Source organism: Salminus brasiliensis, chromosome 10 (genome assembly GCF_030463535.1).
Source record: "Salminus brasiliensis chromosome 10, fSalBra1.hap2, whole genome shotgun sequence".
Taxonomy (NCBI): domain Eukaryota; kingdom Metazoa; phylum Chordata; class Actinopteri; order Characiformes; family Bryconidae; genus Salminus; species Salminus brasiliensis.
Genome location: NC_132887.1, coordinates 34,985,652 through 35,009,215, shown reverse-complemented (window position 1 = coordinate 35,009,215; position 23,564 = coordinate 34,985,652). Strand labels below are relative to the sequence as shown.

At 42.0% G+C, this 23,564-nt stretch overlaps 1 protein-coding gene across 2 annotated transcripts in view; it reads left to right on the top strand.

Moving 5' to 3' along the window:
- Window positions 1-23,564, top strand: part of grid1a (glutamate receptor, ionotropic, delta 1a) — a 503,065-nt gene that overhangs the window by 407,025 nt on the left and 72,476 nt on the right. For both annotated transcript variants that reach the window (XM_072689929.1, XM_072689930.1), the window contains exons 5-6: window positions 13,183-13,236; window positions 22,437-22,610. In XM_072689929.1, coding sequence (XP_072546030.1) covers window positions 13,183-13,236; window positions 22,437-22,610 — 228 coding nt within the window. The remainder of the gene's footprint in view (window positions 1-13,182; window positions 13,237-22,436; window positions 22,611-23,564) is intronic.

The window sequence follows — 23,564 nt, the reverse complement described above, 5'->3', positions numbered from 1 at the left end:
TGGGGCACCCCGGTTGCACAGGCCCTGTCATCAGAAGATTGATCTCTGGTGATGCCATAGCCAGTCATAGCCGGGAGTCCCAAATAATATAAATGGCCTTGCTCTCTCTAGGTTGGGAGGATGGTCCTCCGTCCCGAAGAACTTCCATTTGATTCAGTAGTCCTTCATATACAAGTGAAACGTCTTGTTGAGATATGGACTCCACAAGACATCTGAATGTGTCCTGTGGTATTGGACATCAAGACGTTAGCAGCAGATCCTTCAAGTCCTGTAAGTTGTGAGGTGGGACCTTCATGAACTGCACCAATGGTTCACCAGATGTCCTTCTTTGGAGCACTTTTGGTAGGTGACCCAGTCATTTAGCTATCACAATTTGACCCCTTTGTCAATGTTGCACAGATCCTACACATCCACTTCAAGACCTGACTGTTCACCTGCTGCCTAATATGTATATCCCACCTCTTTTCAGGTGTCATTGTCATATAATCATAATCCACAATATTCACTTCACATGTTTTTATACAGTGTATATAAAGTAAACACCTGGGTTTGTACAAACTGAGGGGCTGACAAAGTATTTGCTCAACGACTGCAACTACACTAATCAATGGGGTTCCGTTTAGTGCTGCCAAAGGGTTACTTTGACTTGTAACGATAGTGGAAGCCTTTACGGAAGCCTATGCCATGTAGAAGCATCTCCAAAAGGTTTTCCACCATTTAAACACCAGAGGACCATCTACTTATCCATCTGGCATTGTTTTATATACTGTAGCAGCATTTCCTGTAGTATAGAATCCTTGAAGAATCCTTTTCTAAAAGCGTAGGCTGATCAGCTTGAAAAATGGCTAACAGGCTGAACTGCTCCTCCAATAATAATCAGTGTTAGGCTTGAAATCGGAGCCTTTCCTGAATGATTCAATGTGAAATTCCAATCTAAACCTAAAGAAGGCCTTAACAGCCTCATTTGTCTGTTTTGCCTCAAATGGTATTAAACCCATGCTGAATCTCAAATGCCTCTCCTGCTTCATACATACTGAACACATGCACAAAGCTCAAATGGCTTTTTGTTAGACATGTTATACACTGTTTGAGGTCAGAAGCTACTATTAACTACTAAGACATATATATAGAAAGTAGTGAGCTGTTTGAGATTCTACGGCAACATTTGGGGGGGGGGGGGGGGTACAACCTTATTGGTTTTTGATAAAACACCGGCAAAATAAAATAAGATAAAATACACAAATGGTCAATAAATAATGTATTATGAATAATGAGCACAATAAACAGCTCTAGAGTACGCTAGTGTTGCCAAGCAACCGTGGACTGCTGAAGGAGGGTTTTTTAGTGTTTTTTTAGTCGCTGCTGAAAAAAGTTGAACATGGGGTACCCCGGTTGCACAGACCCTGTCATCATAAATGTTTATCAATTTTTCATATAACAGCGAAACTACTACGCTACAGCAGTGACTGATGCAGAAATCTTCACCTCGTAAGTAGTTTTGCTTACCAAGCTGTCACTGCAGTAATAAAGCCAGTTTCCATTAGCGCCTCTATGTGCTTTCAAGTGTGTTGTTAGCATGAAGCTCACAGTGTGACTTCTCTCATACTGGTGCAGCACTAAGTGGCTCCCGACTAAAATCACGGGAGACCCACAGCTTCAAATGTAGCTTAGCTAATCCGATGGAACTTTTCACTTTATAAGTAATATCTGAGTGTAATTCACTAAAAGGAACATTAGGGAGCTGCATCCTCAAGGAACTGATACTTTTAACAGTGTACAACCCAAATGGGACCCATGTTTAACCCCCTCCTGGTCCCATAGGGCCCACCCTGTTGGGCATCCATATGTGGAGCCAACATGGAACCCCAGAATAAAATGCTCTGGTTCAGAGTTGGGTTACCCATACAGGCCCCACATTAGCTGTATATGGTCAATGAAAAGCATGCTAATCTTATGACATTACTACTAGCAGCCAACTCGAAAACGCACAACTTCAAATGTAGCTCAGCCAATCCGATTTTCTAACTGGAACTTTCCACTTTCTAAGTAACATTTGAGTCTAATTCACTAAAGGAACATTAGGTTGCTGCATCGTGGTCCATTCACACACCTAGTGTAGTGGATGTGTCGACTGCTTGTGTGCAAAAAGCATTGATTTCATTTCCGCTGTACAGTTCTGCTGCTCATTACTCCCGAGATGAATGCAGTTGAACACAGCGTCTGCCGCTGCCTGATGTCAGCGCATTCATCTTACACTCCCGGCCATAAGGGGGGTGTGAGGTGTGGGTGCTACTGGAAGTGTTTTCATTGAAGTTTGCTGCTTTACAGGGAGATGAATGAGCAGGTTCTGGCTCAGGTCACCCAGCCGCGCACTCTGCCTTGAACATGCCTGTATTCATAGATTTCCTATGAATAGGTTTTGCCCATAAATATTTTTGCGGTGTAATGAATATTGCGTGAAATCTAATTTTGCTGCTGTCCAATATGTATGATATTACTGTACAAAAGGAGGCCACGTTTGCTTTAACAAGGAGGTAGGGGCACATTGGGAGGCCTTAGCTTATACACAGCATTTTAAACACGTCTTCAATCACAGGGCCTCTACGGGTTTCAGTCTGCAGTAGCAACGAAGTGACATTGGTGTGGGAAATGTCATTAAAAGTCCTGTAAGCTGCGTTTTTTTTTTTTTAAATCATGCAAACACCCTGAAATTGCACAAATACTAGTTGTGTTCACTGCCTATGGCTGCAGTTTAAGGCCCTCATTTCAGGCCGTAACAATAATGATAATTGATTATTTAAATTCCACTAATTCTGGAAAATATTTTGATATGTTCTTCAACCCATTTGACAGTTTGGCAAAAGTATTGGAACACCTATACATTACACCTGCAGCCCATATTGCTGTGGTTTTTAACAGTACCACTCACAGTTGCTAGTGGAAGATCTAGGAGGGAAGAAATTTCACCAGTTGACTTGTTGTTGCAATGATGGCTCCTCTTACAGTACCACACTGGAGTTCAGTGAGCTCTTTAGAACCACCCATTCTTTCTCTAGTGTGTGGAAAGGCAGACTGCATGGCTTGGTGCTTGGTTTGTATATTTGTGCATATCCGCTATACACTATTCCGCTAAAACTAGTTCAACCCATTCAGAAGTCCAAACACGATTGGTTGATTCTACTGACTGCTTTCTAAAAGCAAGGCTTCATCGTTAACCACAATCTTAGAATTTATAAAATGTTTATCTTATATATACACCCTTTAACCACATGTAAATGGTTTGACTACAGATTTGAAACTGTTGAGTACAGGGGTATATAAAAACTACTGAAATGTATATAGTACCTTAATGAAGGACAGCATTGTTAAGTCAAGATGACCTTGACTACACCGGTCACTGATAACTGATATTAACCCACATAAGCATATATAAAAGGCTTTTTCCAACGAGCATCAGAACTGGAAAATGCATTAGCTTGTATTTGCCAATTCTGATGTCATTTACCTTAGAAAGTGTCAATACATTTATACAGTTGTTTTAATAAAGGCTTATTTCAGTTGTGAAGAAAGGCTCCCAAACACGAATAAATGCATCTTATGAATGAATCTTGACAAAAGCTTTGCTGTTTAATTATCAGCTATAACATTAAAACCACTGACCGGTGAAGTGATTCACACTGAATAACACCAAGGGGTGGGACATATGTATTAGTCAGTTCTTAAAGTTGATGTGTTGAAAGCAGGAAAAATGGCCAAGCTTACAAATCTGAGCCATGTTGACAAAAGACAAATTGTGACGGCTAGACGACTGGGTCGAAACATCTCCAAAACATCAGGCAGGTCTTGTGGGGTGTTCCTGGTATGCAGTGGTCAATACCTGCCACAAGTGCTCAGTGGAAGGACAACCAGTGAACCAGTGACAGGGTCATGGGTGCCCATGGCTCATTGATAGAATCCATGGAGGCCCCACCTCCGAACTAACAGGACGTAAATACCACAGGACACCTTCAGAGGCATGAGGATCTATTAGGCAGGTGGTGGTCATGTTATGTCCGATTGGTGTAGTACTAAATCATCAGATGAACATCAGCCAAGAGTTGAATTTCAGCTCCTAAAACTAAAAGTCAACTGAAACAGAACAACAGCCAACTCTGTATTCAGACAGGATCTCTCAGAGAAACACAGAATGCTACATGCACTGCCGAATTGCTGGGTTGGCCTTGGCTTTGGAGGAATGAGACTTCTTTAGACAAAACAAATCCAAGTAATGTTCTTAAACATAATCTCCTACATAATACACACACAGTCCCCATTGCATATTCCTTAACATTTGCCAGGTGTCAGTGAGCCATGAACTTGGATATTGTGATTTGTACTCCGTACATCACAAGATGCACCAAAGTTATGAGGCGTCATTAATTTTACACAACTCATCTTTCAAGCCTCTGATTGCAAACCGTCCTTCTAGAGGCAAGGCTGTATTTCTCAATGCTAGGTGAATTATCCAGGTAGAAATATGACCTATAAACGTCTTCCTTAGCCGACCATCAACCAGTCTGCCACCACAATGATGTGAGAATCATAAAAGCCAAGACTGATGCTAGAGTCACTTCATTTCTTGGGCTTTCTTGAAGCTTCTTGTTTCAAATCTGGGGTTTTAAATAGGAAATAACGGAATGGGAACTTGTTTGGGAGGATGTAAACAAAACCCAGAGAAACAACTTTTCAGGAAGGGCCGAGTGTGAAATGAAAAAAAAAAAAAAAAAGCTGCAGACTGTTTTCTTTTTACTGCGCACTTACATTTCAAGGTGCCAAGAGTTGCGGTCTCACCGCCATCTTTTACTTTTATTTCGTGCTACTTCTTCCAGGTAGGATTGCATTATGGAGGCGTTTTCAAACTTTTCATTACGGCCATGTGGGAGCAGTATTTTTTTTTATTTGTATCTTATAAAAACAATTTGGACCAGACTGAGTCCCCAGAGAGCCATTTATTACAATCTAATTTTGTTCACACACACAGTCCTCCAGTTCCTTCTCTTCTCTCTCTCTTACACACACACACACACACACACACACACACACACACACACACACACACTGGAAATGTCATTACTGTATCTGTATCAGAACTGACAAACATGACAAACATGTGCAATGTACATCCATTTATCCATCCACTTCCAAGTCAGGGTTGCAGAGGGTCTGGAGCCTACCCAGAACCATTGGCAGGCGGGGAATACCCCCGGGGACAGGAAACCTGTCCATTGCAGGTTCCCTCACACATCCATTGACTCACACCGAGGCAACGTAGCCAATTTAGCCAATTTACCTACCATGTGTTTTTGGGAACACCCATGTGAGCATGAGGAGAACCCACCCTAAACTCTTCACAGATAGAGCCTGGAGCTAGGATCGAACCCACAGACACAACATGCTGTGCCACTGTGATGCCCCGTGTCTGTGCGGGTTTCCTCTGAACACTTTCCAAAAACACATTGTAATCGCTAGGTGGGATTGTGGGAATGAAGGTATGTGTGTGTGTTGCAATGGAGATCTGCTGCCCTGTCCAGGGGTATTTCAGCCTTGCACCTAATGATTCCGAGTAGGCTCCAGGCATACCCTAAGATTATTAAATGAATGGAGCAGATTAGCAAAGACCTGTGCACAGGCCATTAAGGAGCGATGCCTCCCCATCACTAGCACTGCGCCGACACTAGGAGGGCAAGGGCCTAACACATCTCCTCTGACGCATGCAAAGCCGGCCACCGCCTCTCTTTGAACCACTGACGATGTTGCATCACCAGGCAGCCAGTATGCTCAGAGAATTTGCCGGGTCCCATATGCCTTTAGAGTGATATAGGGAGAGAGCGCCATTAACCCACCCAGACAGACCCCAACCAGTTGTGCTCTCTTAGATTTCAATCGCCAATGGGAAAGCAACATGGTTCAGGTTTCAAATGTGCAACCCCCGGGTCATAGGGGCAGCACAACAGCTTGCTGAGCCACTCAGAGCCCAAACTGCTTTAAGAATGATATGGGAGTAGAGCACCATCTACCCACCCGGAAAGAGCTCAGCCAGTTGTGCTCTCTCAGACTCCAGCCACCGATGACAAAGTGACATGGCTCAGGATTCAAACAGGCAACCCCCCAGGCCATAGTGGCAGCGCATTACACCGCTGAGCCAGTTTGCTGAGGTCAGGAGCTACAAATCAGGCAGAATCACGAAAAGCAAACAGGAAAGGAAGTTTCAGTAATCTCTTCCCAAGCAGCCACAGCTGCACACAAGAGAGCGGAGTATATGATGAAGCTGGAGGTTCGCATTTGGAGTGAAGTGGATTTAGAAAGCAAGTAAGCTTCAACATGTTTACACAGTTCAGAAATAATCATCCTCTTCATATCTCTTTAGAATGAATCATCTCTTCATTCCAAATAATGCATTTCTATTTAAATTCCATCCCTAATTCACACACAAACAGCTTCAGGCTGAGCCCATTCTCACACACCTTTCTGAACATCGGCTGTCACAAATCTCAGTCTTTTTACCTGTATTGCCGGCACCTGCTAAACAGACACTAACCAGTCGCAGGTCTGTTTCTGCTTCGCATTCTTTCTTTTTTACTCATATGTATCCAGTAAGGATTAGGTATTCACACCCTCCTAGTGGGCCACAAAGGAATTGCAGGGAGGGTGTGAGGAAGGGAAGACCTAGATGGAAAATTAAATTAATTATGTGGCTTATTTTATAATTTAATAATAAATAGGCAAAATTTAGGGTCACACAAGATGTTAAAACAAGCCAGTTAACCACCTATCCAAAAGAGGGCGCTTCTGGCTTTTTATGCAAGCACACTGCAGTAGTATGCAAATTGATGAGTTTGTTTATGTCGGGAGGGTGCGCTTCAAGCTTCAAAACGTCTGGTCTGACTAAATTGTTTTGTCTGGCTGCTAGGTCACTGAAGACCTCAATCATTTATGAACAATACGTGTAATTTCCCCTCTCATACATACTCATTTGTGGTTAAATAAGGCTTTAAAACAGTGTGAGCTTGATGTTATATGTCAAAATGTGCAGTTTATGTGCTGTGTGTATGGAAATTCACTCCTTCCCTCATACATAAGTATTTGAGAGCATTTGAGGGGCTGTGCAAAGAATAGGAATGTGGCTGGACATATGAGGCTATGCATAGTGTCCGTGATAAGCATTGCGCTCACCTCTTTGAATGCAGACGAGGACAACACAACCAATGTGGACCCATAATCCAGAACATGGAGTAAGAAGGTAGAAGGCAAGTATCTAGTAGTAGAAGTAGTAGTGGTGGTGGTACTGCCCAGACGTCTGCTGAAGATTAAGTGAATAACCCAAAACTAGAAATGGCATTGCATTGGCCCTATCTTTGACGGATCACAGGCTTGATTCCTGGCAAAGCCACATCTGGGGCCAGAATACCCAGACACTAGGAGGGCAAGGGCATAACACATCACCTCTGACACATGCAAAGCCAGCCACCGCCTCCCTTTGAATCACTGACTATGTGGCATCACCAGGCAGCCAGTATGCTCAGAGGAATGCGCCAGGTCCCAGATGCCTTTAGAGTGATAGGGGGAGAGAGCGCCATCTACCCACCCAGACAGACAGACCGTAGCCAGTTGTGCTGTCTCAGACTTCAGCCACCAATGACAAAGCAACATGGCTCAGGTTTCAAACGCACAACCTCCGGGTCAGCCACCTATGGCCAAGCCACCTAAGCGTTGGCCCTATCTTTGATGGATCGCAGGCTTGATTCCTGGCAAAGCCACAGCCATCCAGGACCAGAATACCCAGACTTTTTTTGGGGGGTAGAATGGCCTGCCCTTTTCTAGCCAACATGGGCTGGAGTTAGCTGATGTAACAGAACTGCCAGTTAACACTCTCCTCCAATTAGAGCACGACCGTGCAAGAGGCTAGTGGCAGTTCGCAAATATGAGGTTGGCTGGTTTTACGTTATGTAGAGAAAGCACATGGTAGCCTTCAGCCTCCCAGCACTGGTAGCATTAAGTGATAGGTGGCGCTGATACTAGTGAGTGAGAATTTGGTAGAAACATCATTTGACTGATATCTTTTACTAACTGCAGTATCGATACTGGTACAGGGTGTGGTATCTGGTTACCATGCAGATTACAGGTGTAATTATCTTGTAAATGATAACTACTGTGAAAATTCAATAAACAGAAAAGAAATGTTTTCTCTGGGTATAGCTCTTACTGCTGGTCAGCAGAATGGTGCCTCCTACCTTTTACAACTGTCCAGATGACCTGTAGAGGCTAACCCTCAAGAGTCAGCCTGTGCCCCCAAAAGCACCAGTGACTGAGTAGTGGTGTGAGGATGACCTTACTCAACTCATGACTCCTCGATCAATGTGTAGAAACTCCTGTGCTTGTGCCTTCACCGTCTACAATTCGTGTGACCCTGACATCTAGCCATGACACCGCCTTGAGCTGAGGGGGCTTTCTGCTGGGAGCGGAAACTCACTCCTCCTGCTGTGGACCGTTACCTTCCCATAACCTCAACACATCGAAAGATTGAATGGTCTGCAATACGACACTGGCCAGTGGCAACAGTTTTCTCAGCAGCATTTAGCTCAGTATTCCAAACTGATTCTTAACACACTGGTCCAGTCCCCAACACATATGGACCCACCTGACGCTTTTGGTTGTAACAGATCTGGTCAAGTGCAGAAACCTTGGTGATTAGCTATTGAGGAGGTAGACCATGTTGTTCGGTTTTATTCAATTTATGTTTCTCTAATGGATGCGTGCAGGCTCAACCTGTTCTGAGTATGCCTGGGTTTCATTTATATTTATAGCACATGGTAGACTCTTTCATTCAGAATGACTTACAGTTTAATAATCTTACAGAGCACAGCAAATGTAGCATTAGGAGACTCTTACTGCTCACCCAGGCAGGGAATCAGACTGCAGGGAAGCAGTGGTAATGCTCCCTCAACCATTTATGAATCACCCTTGTATGTTAGGCATAACCATCATTCTTTCAACTATGAGCTGCCTTCCTCAGACTGATTGGGTCATGTCCATGGATCCAGGTATGTCTTCCATGGTCAATCATAACAATTCAATGTCCTACCCTTTGGCTTGTTGGTAGCTCCAAGGCTGTTCACCAGATGCATCCAAGACAGAAGATTATTCCATCAATGGATTATTGGCTTGTATGTGCCTGGATCACAAAAATCTACCTTTGGAAATTACCCATCAGGTCACCATTTCAGCTACTGAAACAGTCATGCCTTTCTGTTGGGCACTACCTCAGTCCAGTGCACTTTCTGTGAGACCACTATGCTGCTAGTGGAATCATATTTCAACTACTTCAACATTACATCAAGAAGGCTGCCTTCACTAATAACCAGGCTCAGCTTGGGAGGTACAAGGAAAGTACATGGTAGCTGAGCTGGCCATGCTAAATTGCCCCTAGGTGTGAGTGTGGTATCCTGCAATGGTCTGGCACCTACTTAGGGAGTCTTCCTGCCTTGCATCATGTAGGTTCCAGTCCACAGCGCCCATAACCCTGAGCAGGATGAAGGAATAAGTGTGGGTTTACGTCACACGTTAAGCTACTTCAGTGCTACTTCATCTTCAGTTCCTCATTGCTCATGTCCTTACTGATATTCATCATCCTTGTGACATTGTTGATATTCACTTTCCTCCACCCCTGGAGAAGAAACAATGCAGAATAATTCTTACAAATGTAACAGTGGTTCTGTGAGTTTCAGCTCACTGCCAGATCTATGCATTTCTTGGAATCTGCAAATGGTTCCAGGAGGAAGGACATTGTTCATGTGCGCATGACTTTTGCTTTGCCATCTACTTCACGTCTGTCATTTCATCATTTAGTTTTGGATAAGATTTCGGAGCAGAAATAGCATCCACTAGGCTTTGCACCTCATTGGGCGGTCAGTCAAAAGAAATGGACTGGCACCCTGTTCAGGAAGGTAGTCCAATTCTCTGTAGGCTCCAGACCCACAGTGAGCCAGGAAAAAGCAGATAAGAAGATGGATGGATGGATAGAAGGAAGCTAGGGTTGTTTGTTATAATGTCATGTAATGCCTTTAAGTGCGTTTATGATTTGTATGGCAAATATGTTCGAATTTTTGCATATTTTTTTAGGGGTTCTGCAATTTGAAGGTGCTTTAAGCAACCTTTTTCTTCTAAAACCTATAATTGAAGGTTTCTTAAGTTTCAATTTGAAGAACCTCCAAAGGTTCCTCAAGGAACTTGTACTTTTACCAATGGGAGAATCCTCTTTTTGGTCATTTTTGGGGCACTGGTGAGCCTGTTTTTTGGATTTATGGATTTTGCACCCCCAACCAGTAGAAAGTGTATTTATTAAAAGGTAAAGGCACATGTTAATAGGCTGTTATATGCATGTATCAGCTGGGGGTATATGTTATTAACCACAAGTGAAGACAGACTCTTGTCACTACAGGGTTTCAGACTGGGGTAGTACAGCTCATGTTCAGAAACAGGTGAAACTAGCTTTTCCTCCATGTTGAAGGAAACTACCAGATAGTCTGGTCTTTTTTTCCTTTTTTTAGTCGGTGACAAATGCAGGATTTAGATATATCATACAACATAAGGGGTCATTAGGTCATCTGCCGGCTAGGATGATGTCATTAAGAGGGGGGGGGTTTGCGAAAAAACAAGCGTTTGACAGTAGAATGACAATAGGATCCGCAGGGATGAAAGATGCTACATACAAATATACATAAACCTGATCTCAGTAACAGAGTGTGTAATGGATGCTACGAATGTGTGATTCTGGCTGCATTGGAACATTGAGACAAATGGCCTACAGAAACGCAGCTAAACAGCTGGAAAGAAAAGCATGGTTGGAGGGGCCAGATACTTTGCTTATTGCTTTTCTTGTTTGTTTTACATATTGGCCTCTGTTAGAATTGTACTGTATTAAATTTCTGGTGGCTACTTCAAAAGCAGATTTTAGAGCTGGGGATGGGGGGGTTTGAGTCGGCATTTCTAATGTTTTTTAAGACTGTCAAAGGATTCAAATAATTAATTGTGATAAATGGTATTATTTTGTGCATTTTCTTCCATTTAAAGGAGGCCTGTTTTACTTTCTATTCCTAATCCTTATTGTTACTTCCCTGTGTTCTTTGAAAAGCAACTGTGAAAACACTAATTCTGGGTTTAAATGATGTGTTTCACTCGCTTGTCATTGACTTGCTCAAACTTTGTAACTGTCTTTTAAAGCAGCTTTTATGCCTTTAGTGCTTTGGGGGAACCTTCAAGAAACCCTTTTCTTCTAAAAAAAAAATCTTTTCTTGAAAGTTCTTGTTAGAAGTTGAAAGGTTCCTCTACAGTTTCAAATTGAAGAACCTCCAAAAAATACAAAGGATAAAGTGCACTGTAGTGGATAAAGGTTCTTTTTGATCATTTCCCAGCATTACTGGGAAGCCAATTTTGGGGTTTTTGAATTTTGCACCCCCACCACTGGAATCTGGCAAAAGCTTAATGTAAAGGAAAAGGCTTGTGTTAAATAGGCTGTTATCAGCTGTAGCAACTGGGGGCATATGGTATTAGTGAAGTGAAGACAGCCTCTTGTTTCCAGAGTCTGCTGATACTAAAAAGACCAACAGAAACAGCCTGGTTATTCTCAGCACAGCCAGTCAGACATTCAGCTAACAAATGAATAGGATAAATGGTCTTGAGCAAGTAACGAAAATGTGTCTCTAGAAACATTAGTGGTAGCTAGTGCTTTTCAGCCAAAGAAATGCATAGCTAGCATAATTGTTTTTTGAACACTTACATTCATCATCTGCACTTTTGCAATGGACACAAGAACAGGGTGGCCTACAGTTATATAGGAGGTACTTGCTCTTGCTGTCACTCAGAAACGGGTTAATCTTGGTTAATCTGTCCACAAGAACTCAATCCAGGATTCCAGGATCTTTTATCAAACTGTAACTTGCCCATCCTAACTAGCAGTTTGCATCCTGCAGTGTAGCCACTGTATTTCTGCTCTCGAGGTCTTCTGCAGATGCTAGTCATTGACAAATCCCCACCTGCCTCCTGCAGAGTGTTTGTGTTCTATGGGACGAGTGCACAGGGATTTTTCTTCATTATGGTGAGAAATCTTCAGTCATTAGCTGTGGATGGATGGATCTTTCATGGTCTTCCAGTCCCTTTATGGTTTCTAAGCTCACCAGTTCTCTCTTTCTTCCTAATGATGTTCAGAACACTAAGCCTAACGTTTGGCTTATGGACCTCACTGCCTTATTCTTGATTCTAAGCCTTATAGTGGTTTCCCTGCAAAAGCAGACTCCAAATTAAATCAAATGTATTTGTACGGCGCTTTTTACAACTGGCTTTGTCACAAAGCAGTTTACACGGTCAGTAATTAGTAAAAAGACAAGAAATCAATCTAAGAAGACATGAAAAACATGAAAAACCAAACAACACCAAACGACGACACTGGGTCGTCCACAAACACTGGCAAATATCGAATGTTATAAATTAATATATTAGTCAGTTGAGCATTGCAATGTATAAATAAAATAAAAAGTAAAAGGTTGCGATATACATCACATCAAGTAAACCCAAAAATTATCTAGAACCCAGAGTTCCCCACTTGTGAATACGCCTTCACTGACTGTTCAAGTGTTGTACAGACAGTATTTCCCAGTTTCTACCACCACCTGAACACAGCATTAACATAGCAGCTGCTTGGAACAGCATTAGGATTACCTAGGACACCATAGCAACCACCTAGAAACCCAAGAATCATGTAGAATCCAGAGTTTCCCCACTTGTGAATACACCTTCACTGGCTGTTCAGGTGCATTTTACAAGTTGTACAGACTGTATTTCCCAGTTTCTACCACCACCTGAACACAGCATTAACATAGCAGCTGCTTGGAACAGCATTGGGATTATCTAGGACACCATAGCAACCACCTAGGATACAGCTTAGCTCAGCTCAGGGATATGGGAAATACATAGTTATAGAGTCGTACAGTATGAACACTAATTGGGTATCAATTTTAAGTTGAAAATCTGCATTTTCAGCAGTGCTAATAACGCTTCATCCTCCAGCAGCAATTACTGCGCCTTTTACTGGCTTGACGTTCATTTCACTTATGGCTCTCTCTCTCTCTTTTCCTCTCTCTCTTTCAGGCTGTGGAGACAAACCTCGCATCCAAAGACAGTCACTGGGTGTATGCGAATGAGGTAAGCACACATCACCACCTCATTATCTCTTAATTGAACTGCTCAAGCAAAACACTAATTTACATGATTACCCATGCAACCGAAGCGTGGGCGATAATCCAAAACAGTCGTTGAGTTATTGGTTTGAAGCCATCTGGAAACTCCCTGAGTAAATGTGAGGTAAAATATATTAAAGGTAATTTATCCAGTCCTGGTTCGACAGTATGAATTCAATAAGCGAAGAAATTTGGAGACTTTGATGTACAATGTTCATCCTACTCATTTGCAACTGTTTGGCTTGTGAAGCCTCTATTTATTTATCTGCGCAGCACTGGCAGCACTTTCAGTGCCAAAAACCATCATCTTTCCATCTCTCTTTTGGAAATTCTCCCATCGCTTCACTCTTCCCTCATTCACTCCTTTTTTTTTGTTTTTACATTTTTTCTCAATATCTCTCTTTCTGTCTCCCCTCTTTGGCACCAGATCCTCCTCCTCCTCCTTCTTCCTGTTCTCCTCCTCTTCCTTTTCTATATTCTCCGCTGGTTTTAGGGGTCTAGTGAACTCGAAGCTGCTGTAAATGCCAAGCGCTTATTGAGCAGCGATGCTCATGCTTTGAATACCAAGACAAGATCTTTTCTCAACCGCACAGGAAAACAGTCTAGGCTTATAGACTCAGTGAGTAACCGTATTTGGTGAGAAGTGTGATCAGAAGGTAAGACACTGCATTAGACGTTGGTGAACTGTGGCTGTTAGCTACTGGGCCCAGGTTAGGCCACAAATATTAAAGTTGAATGAAATAAGATAAATAAGCTGTTACATTTACATTTATGGTATTTAGCTGAAGCTCTTATCCAGAGCGACTTACAAGGTTACTCGTATTACAGAGGTGGGCCAACGTAGTGTTAGGAGTCTTGCCCAAGGACTCTTATTGGTGTAGCACAGCATAGTCACCCAGACCGGGAATCGAACACCAGTCTCCCACATTGTGTGGTAGCTCACTAGCAGGTAGTGGTGTTATCTGTTTCGCCACACCAACCAAATACTAACATGCACTGTTTTATAGCACTGAATGCAAAATGAATACACTGTGGTATATAACACAGTATGCCTTCTATGGCACTCCACGGAACCTTTTCACTCTTAAACACGAAGCCTAACACTGTTACAGACACTGTTACACACAGTAACAGTGCTTGTGTAGTAGTTTTATAGTGACTCCTTCAAATAGTAAAAAAGCCAATGTTTTCTATTTCTAATAACTGACTGAAACCTGGTTAAGCTATTATCACACACAACATGGAAAATTAACCACTGTGCTCGTGCAAATCTTGTAAAGGGGTAGCTCTAGGGCAAGGCCTTCTCCTGCCACCAGGGGGAGGCCCCGAGTCATGCCAAACAATTAAGTAATTAAGCCCTGGGTTTGAATCCCGGGTGACTTTATTTTTGTTTCTGTTTTGCCTGCTCTGAGATTAAGTGCTCTGCACTTGGGGCCATTCGGGGCTCACTTAGTAGTACGCCGGCCCGCCAACACAGCGGCCTGGGTTCAAACCCCGCTGTGGGTGAGCACCACATTAAGAATCTTAACACGGACAGTTGGAGAGGAGTGGGTGTATCTGGTAGTTCCCTTCAACATGAAGAAAAGGCTAGTTTCACCTGTTTCTGAACATGAGCTGTACTACCCCAGTCTGAAACCCTGTAGTGACCAATCAGGAAAAGGTTTAGCATGGAAGCAGGTGTCGGCCCAAGTTGGTCTTCCAGGTTTGTGGTTACCAGCTATTACACTTGCTAAGGAGAGTTAGCCTCTGAAGTAAACTTGCAAGCAAACGCACTCTCCAACTATCCACTATGCATTTGCAGACCCTCCCTCACTACTGAGAGTGCCTCGCTGCTGCATCTAGTGCAGAATTTTTTAAATAGCTCACTACATGGATGTCATCATATAGTTCCACAACCATTTTTATAGTAGACAAGGAGTGTTAACATCTTTTTAAAGGCTTAACCTCTTAACGCAGAAGGGCCTGTTACACACTAAAATGTATTATTCAGTAGCTACAGGGACTTCTGTACAAACTGGTGCGGCTATTGTCTGGTAATAGACAATAAAAAAAAAACTTTTGGCTGTTGGTGTTTTAAGGGGTTAAAGAGCCCTCTCTTGATGTGAAGGTGCTTACAAAAGCGATTCTTCTACAGCATCTCTCAAACAACCTTTTTAAGAGTGTACAAGCAAACAATGCATTATACTGTATCACTAATAGAAAGCCATTTATATTCAGCCATAGGTCATACAACACAGTATTTACCATTTCGTGCACTATTTGGGTGTAAAAGCCACAGTTTCATGACTTATATAATGCACTATATCCATAAGTGCACTACGTTAGTCCACTTAACCTTTTAAAGATAGATTAAATGCTGTAAAATGGCCGGAGTAAGAGGCTGGAGTCAAAGGTGTAGTGGAGCCAAGGCACTAAAAATCCATAATGCACTGCATAAGGCAGGGGGAAGTTTAACAGAAAAGAAACAGAAAGAACAAAACAGAGATACTAGAATATCAAGACGCACTCTCACTTCTGTCAATCCTTCCACTGCATGCAGACAACTCAACACTGTGGGATTTGAAAAAAACCTTTACTGGGAAAAGCAAACAGACAAAGGAGGTAAACATTTGCTTCACTCAACATCATTGCTTTACTTTTATCTGGCACTGGCGCTGCCACTTTGAGCCGAGGATCGCTGGGTCAAATCCGGGATTATGCTGCTTGCCATTACCAGCCAGAGCCCAAGAGGGCACAATTGGCTATGCTCTCCCCTCATCATTCAAGTGTGATGCTGGCAGGCACGGGCGTCTGCTAGCTCAGGCATGAGAACAGGGTACCTTTCCGGCCCTTTCTTCCAAGTGTGTTGTATCCGCCGCAGTTAGGAAAGAGGTGGTGGATGGTTGTGCACGTGTCAGAGGAGGCGTGTGTCAGTCTTCACCTCCCCTGTGTGAATGGGGAGGTACATGTGATAGGGGGTGAGTACTAAGGTGTGGGTTGGGTAATTAGCTATATAAAACTGGAGAGGAAAATTTGGTTAAAAAAAAGAAAAGGTGGATAGATATTGTCTCGTTCATGCAAAAACATTCAAAATGTCAATTTTATAGTAAGGAAACAAGCATTTATAGTTTTCAGTGGAAGTCAATGTAAAAAGACTTTGTTCAGAGTTATTTTAAGCATTTCTATTGGTCAATTTATCACGATATCATGACAATATAAAGGACAACTGTCAAATTTAAATGATCAAAAGTGGAAAAGTGGCGAAAAATGGAGATAAAATATGAAGGTTTTTGTCTAACAGTGAAGCTATGGACATAAATAATATTAATAAAGTTATTATTAAAAGCAGAGAAATATGAAAGTGTAGGTTGGTGACAATGTCATAATAGCAAAGTATTGAAGTAAAAAAAAAATTAATGTGTATATATATATATATATATATATATATAGCACATTTTTAATTATTATATTTATTTTAATTCTTGAATTATTATTATTTCCAACATGGATTTATTATGTGGGGGCATCAAGGAAGAAATCTAAGAAACTGAAGAAGCCCCTACCTAAACTCTCTGTGTAGTAAATACCCATATAAACACACATTGTTTACAGCAGGTATTCGTCCACAAAGATCCTGCCCTCGTGCAGTGGTTTAACACAGGCGGCCTCACGCAGCGAGACAGCTCTCACTCTCAGCATGACCTCACGGAGCTGTGCTCTACTCCGCTGATCCAGTCATGTGCATTAGCTTTGAACTGCATCTCTGGCGAAGTGGAACACTGAAGCTGTTCCTCCTGTTTTTGTGTTTGCGCGGCGGCGCCTGTGCGTACACACGTGTGCACCACCTGACTGAAATCCTATTACAGCTGTCTAATTACGTACCGACAGTAACGCACATCTACGCGTTCGTGAATTATCCTTTCATCTGCCCTCACTCCACCGCGTCTCTGCTCATTTGCATCTCGTGTCTAGACTGTTAAATAAGAGCCAATCATCCCGTCCTCTCACAGGGTCCCCCAAGACAGAGGGCAGATCTGAACATGGACGTGTCAAGAGACTCCTCAGATTTATTATGCGCTGGCTCAAGAACTCTAGAATCAAATGAGTTTTTCCCCCCTTGTCAAGGATGTCTAGAGCCAGGACTACGGTTATGCCGTCTCGGGTCAAAAACGTGATGCTCCTTTCTGGTGGCAAATCCATTAACTTTGTCTGGTTCTATTAACTTCTTCTACAAGTATTAATAAAACAGAACTGATCTAGTAAATGCATTAAATACACTACTGAGCACTCTATAAAGAACACTATATTATATACTAATACTGGGTAAGGCCTCTTTTTGCTCTCAAAACAGCCTCAATTCTTCACTAAATGGACTTCACAAGATGTCTGAAAGATTCCATGGAGATTCTGATATTTTCCTGTCAATTTTTCAGGAGAATCTTCATACTGTGAATCTCCCCTTCAACCACATCCACATGACTTTTGCAGTCATCAGGAGTTTTTGGAGGTTTGATTTGCCTTTCTGGTAATTCCACAAGCAGTTCTCTCTGAAGGTTTTCTTGGTCTTCCAGATCTCAACTGTTCATGTTAATGTCATTTCTAGATTAAATTAGGAACTACCTGAAATTGCTCTCATTACCTATCTTCTCAAAGTTCCCTCCTGATTTGTGACTAAACGGTTGCATGGTGCTCCTATCCTTTTTTGATTTTAAACATGTATAAAACAAAATGTTATACATCAATCTCACTTAAAATGTTGGGAGAAATTGTGTAATTTAATCTCTAATGCTTCAAGACTTTAATTACATCCTAAGGATTACTAATCTAACTACATGCAAAGCAATGCAGACTGGCTGATTCTTACAAAGTTATAATTACGGAGGAGGGGGAGCCGGGAGCCACTGTTGATTCTAAAGAGTTTAATGGTGTGTTTATACTTGTCAACTTTGGTTTGATTAAAAAGAAACCTGGTGTGATTGCTCTGCTAGTGCGGTTCATTAGAGTGCGAACGCTGCCTTTCCAACTGTGGTGCCGACCAGACAAAGCAGGTGGGTCTCGGTCGGTGGATCTCAGTCTCCATGCAGACCTTTTTCTGTCTGTTTTTAGTTTAGCAGGACTGTGTCCTAATCCACACACTACCGCTCTACACAGTGTTTCAAAACTAGCCACCATTAGAATTCCATTCATTAGAGTAGTTGCCTCAGTAAGGACTTGTGCGAATTTTATCGCGGCCACAGTAACGTCAAATTTTACAGCTTTAACATATGCCATTAACAAATTAGCACGTGTACATTATTAAAATCATGGTTCAATACTGAGTTATAATACTAAGTTTTAAGTTTTTGGGTTTGAAAGTATAGTGTATATACACTGGCTCTGCGGGTGTTCATAGATCTGAAGAAATGGTATGGAGTTGAGGAATAATATGATGAGGCCTATGGGTTAGTTGAAAATGAGAATGTGATCCATTCCCAGGCCTAACTTGGTAAAGCCATACATGAACTGAACAAATATAGTATGTGACTGTTGATTTACACCCCTCGTGGAGTTAGACCGTGACATCCTAAATATGGAAATAGTGCAACACCACATGACCTGTAGTAGGGTATAGAACGTGAGGTGTTCCTCTGTCTAGAGAGAGAGCAGAGGTGAACTGAGAATTGACAGGCTCTCTCCACACTGTACTTTTGATTGGAATAAAATGTTTCATTATTGCAACTGAAAGATGGTGGTCACGAGTCTCCTTTCAAGGAGAAGTCCTTCCAAGAACACCTCAAGAAAAGTGTTTTTTTTTCCACTACTAATTGCATGGATCACACAGGACCCGCGGACACACCCACCTTATAAAGACCTCTACTTGCATATAGACTTCTATAGATAATATGTCATTTTCTTGGGAACCAAACTTTAGTAGTATATACACACCCGAACCAGGACACCATAACTATGAATGCTACTGTAAGTAGTTACAGCCATATATATAATGCAGCCATATTTATCAATGCATTATACCTCTTCATCAGTGTGTTTATATGCACATGGTATTTATAGAAAGTATTACCAGAGTCGCTTCTTCTAGACAACATTACTTTAAATAAGTAAACAATTAAAAATATTAGAATGTTAGATCCCAGAATAATCTCAACAATCAAAAATCAAGTCAAATAAAAGATATTTAGACCAGATACTGAATTTGTTTGCAGTATACGATTGGGAACATTCCTAGAAACTAGGAAGTCATGTATAAACTACTAGTAAGTCTTTGTCTTTTTTGGGCCACAGTCCCATTTGGGCACACAGAACAAATACACCTACAACTTGCCCCTCCCAGTTTTCACAGTGTAGGAAGAGACAGCAATGCGTCCTAATATTCCAGAGGTCCTGCTGCTTGTTGATCATCATGGAGTTTCTAATTCATGTCGCGAATGATTAATAACTCTGACTGAGCACCATATCACAGATAATTCATATGTCAGACGAAGCTGTTTTGATTAATGAATTTGCAGACTGCCTGTCATCCGCAGTCCCAGCGTCACGCTTCCTGGGTCCCCGCAGGACAAGCAATATGAGCTTGTTTTGTGTTTGTGTTCTTTTCCTGAAGGCCATCAAAGCTGCAGCTGAATCAAATGCCGCTTCCTTCAAGAGCTTACAGTCTTTTTTTGTTTGGTCCGGGCTCTTACACATTTGGGTCAGTGGTCATCTCATAAAGACACTAGACATATGTGATGATAGGAGGGACAATGACAAAGACGGAGGGTCTGTTGTACATTAGAGAGAAGAATGTAATGTAACTTTACAATGTGGCCATAGTAAGCCATCCCAATTAATCTGCAGTTAAGTTAATGTTGGGTTTGCTGAGGCTAATTGTTGTGGTTATGAGGTTCAGGGTTTAAAGGTGCATTTATTGAGTATTTTAAGTTGTTCTTAGATGTAAAAATAGAAAGTATAAGACTTTGGGGTGTAAAGTGCTGAGATGCTGTTTAACAAGCTTATTTACAACTCTACAATGCTTTCTTGTCTCTGAATGAAGCATGCTGATTTCCCTTTTATGGAAGGCTATAGATAGAAACCATAAAGGCATTAACTCATTTATTGGTCGGTCGCAGAAACTGCATATTATAGTTTTAACACTGTAACAAAAACGCTGTAATTACTCCGCATAGTGCTTTTGTCCTTTCAGTGGGTTTTTGTCTTCTCAGCATGATGAGCTGTTAGCAAGCTGAAGAGATTGTAAGTTAGCTTTGATCAACGCCCCCCCCCCCCAATTCGCTTCCCCGGGTTTGTCTTACCAATTAAAAATCAATTAGTAAATAAATAAGCCAATAATTTTCCATCTGACGTGTGTTTAGCTCCAGTTTGGTTCAGCATAGGTATAGCTTAGACAATAGAGGAAATACATACAAGCATTAGCTTTTATCCTAATGTGGTTTCCAGTTGGCTCCTCCTGGCTTTCGCTTCATGGTGGGGTTTGAGCTTATTTTTCTGCGGACACTGGCACAGGACAAGTCGCATTCATGAGGCCTGGTTTGCATGGCAAACCTGGAGATGGAGTTGAGACTGAAGTTGATGTGCTGCTCTCCAGTATCAAACAGCACATTGTCCTGAGGTTACCATCTTGTTTTACTGCTTCACCAGCTTTGCCTTGGGCTAGTGGGCTGGGTTTATTTAACTTTGGGGACGTGAATATAAAAAAGTCAAGACTGTTTCTTAACTGTTTTGGGGTTTGAGAATTTGACTGTTCTCCAGCTCAATTTTGGTTATGCCGAGTTTGCTTCTGAAGGAGGAACAATAGTATTTGAGGTTTGTCCCTTTGATGTTGGCCCCTTTCGATGTACTGAACTCTGATCATTCAACTATGCTAAGGAAAATACAGTTCTGAGGACCCATTAAAAGAAGCAGTGAAATCATTGACAACATGCTTAGGACAGAGGGGTTAGCTGTTTAATAGTAAATCAGCTCAAAAAAAAACTTTGAATGGTCCAGTGGACTAATGCACTGCTGTCATGATCCGAAGATCACTGGTTTGATTCCCAGGTCATGCTGCTTGCCATCAGCAGCTGAAGTTCGAGAGAGCACAATTGGCCTTGCTCTTTTAGGGGTGGTTTGATGGCTCTTACTTCACACATCACTCTCCTAGTGTATTGGGTAAATGGCCTTCCAATTAGTGATGGGGGCATTGCTAGGGATAGGGGGAGTTCACATGAATGGGAATTGGGCAAATGGCCTTCTAAATTGTGTAGAGAATAGGGTACAAAAATAAATAAATAAATAAATCATCTTTGAGAGCTCAACGACATCAGTGTGATAATTAAAAATAATGATCATAAATCATTAAACAATATATAAATAATAATAAATAATGGATTAAATAAACAATGGTGAATAATGAAAACTCATGATAATTTCTAAATAAAAAACAATAAATAGAATAAAATGCAAATAGAAAAATAAATGTGTGTATTCTATATGTTCTATCTGTAAAAAAAAACTGCTGTGATACATGATTTAAAATGAAGCGTATTTGTAAAGTGTCATTCTGGTAATTATACTACAGTTCAGGCTTGGACACCAGTTTTATACATAAGCTGCATTCACCGCATTCACACCAGCAGAATCATCCTATCCTGTATGTGTGAAACCTGGCACAAAAGGCTTGCATCTGGCCCAGAGAGAGAAAGGGCTGAAGAGACAGGGAGGCAGATGGTCAATGAATGATTAAGAGACAGGAAGAGAGGAAGAGAAAAGAGGCAAGACAGGAGAAGCCATTGTGCCCTGTATGTATGAAGTTGACCCCTCTTGTGTGTGAATGCTGTCTGTGTGTGTTTGAAGAGTGTATGCTGTACAGTGGGGACTGACCCTCAGCTCCGACTCACTGTAACTTATCGATCCGCCTCCACAAAGGGTCTGACCACACTGCAGACTTGGGAAAGCTCTATATATGTTTTTCAAAATATACTCTTGAATAGACTTGCCTGTTCCTGCAGCTATGCTACCTGGCCAGGATCGGATAACCATATTGTTGGGCTTTGCAATGCGCAACCATTATTATAATTATTATTGTTATTATTATTATTGACTATAATACCATAAACCATTAGTTTCTGTGCTAATTTAAAGTCTGTCTGATTTGGTCTTGTCCATTGTCAACATACTAAACCAACAATGTTTGTGTGTGTGTGTGGATAGGAGGTGAGCGATACCGAGATCATGGAGCTGGTCCACAGCGCTCTTGGCCGCATGACCGTTATCAGGCAGATTTTTCCTCTGTGGAGGGACACGAACATCCGCTGCATGAGGAACAACCACCGCATCTCCTCGCTGCTCTGCGACCCCCAGGAGGGCTACCTGCAGTCCCTAGAGGTCAGTATAGCAAGTATGTTTGGTTCATGTGGAGCACCCGAAGTATGGGTCCCCACCATATAACCACCCCCCCCCAACCCCCCGGACACCGTCCCTCATTTATATGGTCAGCTCTTGGACGCATCACATCACACTCATGATAACAAGAAGCCAGTTCAATCCTGTCTTTCCAGACAGATGTATGCAGGAAAAGAGTCACAGAGCAAGCCTGTGCTACACTAAATTCCTCCTGGGGTTTCTATTAAGTCATTTCAGACAAACAAGCCCAATCATCTATCAGTTATGTTTTACTCACAGAGCAATATATAAATAAAGATTTAGAATTTGATTTAGAATTTATGATGTTTTAGCCAGCATGGCCATTTTGTCAGATGTAGGCCTTCGCTAGATGAATCTCATGTCTTTTAGTCAGTCATTGTCATGGTTCCCGCAGTAAGGCTCCAGCCCCTGTGTTACTTAGCTCTGCCCCTTTGTCATTATGTCCACCTGTGTTTAGTTTAACCCCAAACTCATCAGTGTTTGGTCTCTCTTTTTCTTACCATTTTTCATTGTCTATTGAATTCTCAGCCCAGCCCAGCCTTCAAAATCACTCTCTATTACAAGAATAGTTCACCACACTGTCCTGTAGTCCTGTTTGAATTCCCAGTAATGAATTGTTTGATTGTTCCATGGCCATTGGCCACAGAAAAGAAAACACTGTGTTGCAGAGGAACAGCCAGAATTGCATTCTAGGGTGGTCCTGCTAGGAAGCATTATGTCCCAGAAACATACAGTGAGGATGACAACCACCAGCTAGCCTTCTTTGTTGTAGCTAAATCATTAGAACAGTACCATAACTGCAGGGGATGAAGAAAAAACACCCGATGTCTTATGTTACCAAAGACAACAGTTACTACCGCAACTGACAGAACATCACAGCGGGTATTGGCCAGTTTGCCAGGGTCCTACCTTGTA